Source organism: Kryptolebias marmoratus, linkage group LG18, assembly GCF_001649575.2.
Source record: "Kryptolebias marmoratus isolate JLee-2015 linkage group LG18, ASM164957v2, whole genome shotgun sequence".
Classification (NCBI taxonomy): Eukaryota; Metazoa; Chordata; class Actinopteri; order Cyprinodontiformes; family Rivulidae; genus Kryptolebias; species Kryptolebias marmoratus.
Window position 1 is genome coordinate 2,004,365 of NC_051447.1, and position 2,898 is coordinate 2,007,262.

At 40.9% G+C, this 2,898-nt stretch overlaps 1 protein-coding gene across 3 annotated transcripts in view; it reads right to left on the reverse strand.

Annotated features, from left to right (window-relative positions):
* Positions 1-2,898, reverse strand: part of LOC108246955 (leucine-rich repeat-containing protein 24) — a 26,509-nt gene that overhangs the window by 6,760 nt on the left and 16,851 nt on the right. For all 3 annotated transcript variants that reach the window (XM_037981363.1, XM_017434748.3, XM_017434746.3), the window contains 2 exons: positions 684-852; positions 223-485 (listed from right to left, as the gene is read on the reverse strand). In XM_037981363.1, coding sequence (XP_037837291.1) covers positions 223-485; positions 684-852 — 432 coding nt within the window. The remainder of the gene's footprint in view (positions 1-222; positions 486-683; positions 853-2,898) is intronic.

A 2,898-nucleotide genomic window follows, 5' to 3' on the forward strand; every position in this document is an offset into this window, starting at 1 on the left:
CCCCCAACACACATATCTCATTGATCCCTCACACAAAGCTTTTTTCTCTTAATAAATTAAATCATCACAAAAACTACAAGTTGTATTGCGTCAGGCTATAGTTGGCTGATAATTACATTTGCTTGATGATTTGAAACATGTAAGTGTGACAAAAAAGTAAATCCAGTAGAAATCTGTACGGGGTAAATACTTTGTATTGTACGTCCCTGTCAATGTCCTTACCTGTGGCCGAGGGTAGCCAGAAGCATGACACGACACCCTGAGGCTCTCTCCCAGACGCACTGCCAGCCTTCTGGGCTCCAGCTGCACCAGGGGGGGGATACACACCAGGCTGTTGAGTGGGACCTCCACCAGATTGAGATGGGAAAGGCGAGGGGGCTCGGTGCAGACCAGCCGACGCTCTGCTGAGCTGAGCAGGCGCTGGCCCTCCTCATCAATCCAGCTCCTCAGCCAGTGAAGAGCGCAGTCACAGCGCCATGGGTTATCTACAGCAGAACACATGCAACCAAGTCAGGGTCCAGAAGAGTCCAAAAAGTCAAGAACAGCAACTTGTTTTGTTTCTTCTTTGGGCTGATGTTTCAACTTTAGTCTTTTATTCAACATAACTGTTAGCAACTGGAAAGACAGTTGTTTCAACTAAAATAAAAAGTCTATGGCTGTGATGATCAGATCTCCTGTCTCACCTGTGATGCGCAGCACCTGCAGGCTAACCAGAGGCTGCAGTGATGTTGGACCCATGGTATGAAGATTATTCCTGCTCAGGTCCAGCAGAGCCAGAGAGGTCAGACCAGCCAGAGCCTGCTCTGCGATCATCTCTATACTGTTATGCTGCAGGTGGAGCTCCTGCAGACGCTGCAGAGATCAGGATTTCCTATGAGCTATATAAAAAGCTGAAAATGTGTCTTACATTTTTTCTTTTTCTGTCTGTTAGCAAAATATCTCATGAACCCTTAATGAAATCCTCAAAAAGTAATCACTGGATGAACATCTACAGCTGATTAACTTTTGGAGTCAACTCCATTCAAGATGGTTGCCACAGCCAAGCACTATTTCGCAATATTGCAAATTATTATGCAATATTTTTGCTTAAAACTTTGGCAATAACTGTTGCTGTCAACCTTGTCTGTTAAAATATCTCACTAACCACTGGACGGATTTCAATGAAAGTTTCGGAAAGTAATTATTAGATGTACAATTACAACTGGGTACAGTGGAGCAGTGGTTAGAGCTACCACCTCACAGCAGGAAGGTCCAGGATCTCCTTCCAGACTGGGCCTTTCTGGATGGAGTATACATGGTCTCTTAGTGCTTGTGTGGGTTTTCACTGGATACTTTGGTTTCCTTCCACATAAAAACATGCTTGTTGGGTTAACTGGTAACTCGAAATTGTCCTTAGGTGTGAGTGAGAGCGTGAATGGTTTTCTGTTCTTTTTGTCTCTTCATGTCAATATTATAAACTAGAGCACTGTTCCTCCCTGCCTCTTGCACATTGACTGATTGAGACAGGCACCAGCTCCCTGCGACCAGGAAAGGCAATATAGGTAAAGAAAATGAATTTTCAACTGATAAATATTTGGAATCAGCCGAATTGAAGATGGCCACCATAGTCAACTGACCATTGCAAACACAAAAATGGCTATAAGCAATCCATTTTACAGATACTGAGGTAAATTTGGGGTGGTAGTAGCTGAGAGTCATCCTCAACAAATTCTTTGAGTACTAACACATCTCATAATATCACATTAGATCGCGCACAACTCATTTACAAGGTTGGAATGAAATGGCTTTAACTCCATATACTCACATTTAAAAGGATCTCAGTTATAAAGGCTACCATGAAAAGTGGCGGGTGATATGCATTCCTTCAAGAAATACTAGATCTTTATTGTTTATTTTATTCCTTATTTTTTTGCTTCTAATTAGCAAGAGATGGCTCTAGAAAGTATAGACTTCATAGGGTTAAATGAATATTATCCATCCACCACTTTTCAGTTTTGCATGTTTTAGAATTTTTTAAAAGACGTTTTTCCCACCATATAACTTCATTATTTTAAAGTATTTTGTGTAGATCTATTACTTTGTAAATCAAATTAAAACTTAATTTAAATTCCAGATTGTGAGGCAACATAATAGACACGATACTAAGGGAACCCAGTGCAGAGTTGTGGAGATGAAAGGAAACTTTATTAGAGACCTTTAATCCTGAAATCTGAAAGCTGCTGTGTGCAGGTCGTTAGTTTGGCAACTACACTTTGAGCTACTACAATATAAAATACTGTAGCACCAGATCAACAAAAACACACTATCAGTAGCCATTCTTTTTATAGCCTGGTATGAATCAAGAACATAAACACAGTAGATACCAGGTCTGTACCCCCTTTGGTACAATGTGGTACAGAAGGGGGTATCAACCTTGTCCTTGTCAGGTACTCATAAGTATGTATCTGATACATACTGTGAAAGTACCCCTTGTGTGTAAAGTATATACAATGGGTATGTATCTGGTACTTACTGGGTACATACCAGTAAGTACCAGATACTGGTACTTACTGGTATGTACCCAGTAAGTATTTGTTACTTACTCCATATGTACCTTGTAGGTACCAGGTATCTAGACACTAAATATCTGGTATGTAATGGGTATGTACCCAATAATTACCAGGTACATACCTGTACGGCAGTAAGTACCTGGTATGTTCCTGGTAAGTATCTGGTATGTTCCTGGTAAGAACCTGGTATGTTTCTGGTAAGTACCTGATATGTTCCTGGTAAGTATACCAGGTTCTTACCAGGAACATATCAGGTACTTACCAGGAACATACCAGGAACATACCAGGTACTTACCAGGAACATACCAGGTTCTTACCAGAAACATACCAGGTTCTTACCAGGAACATA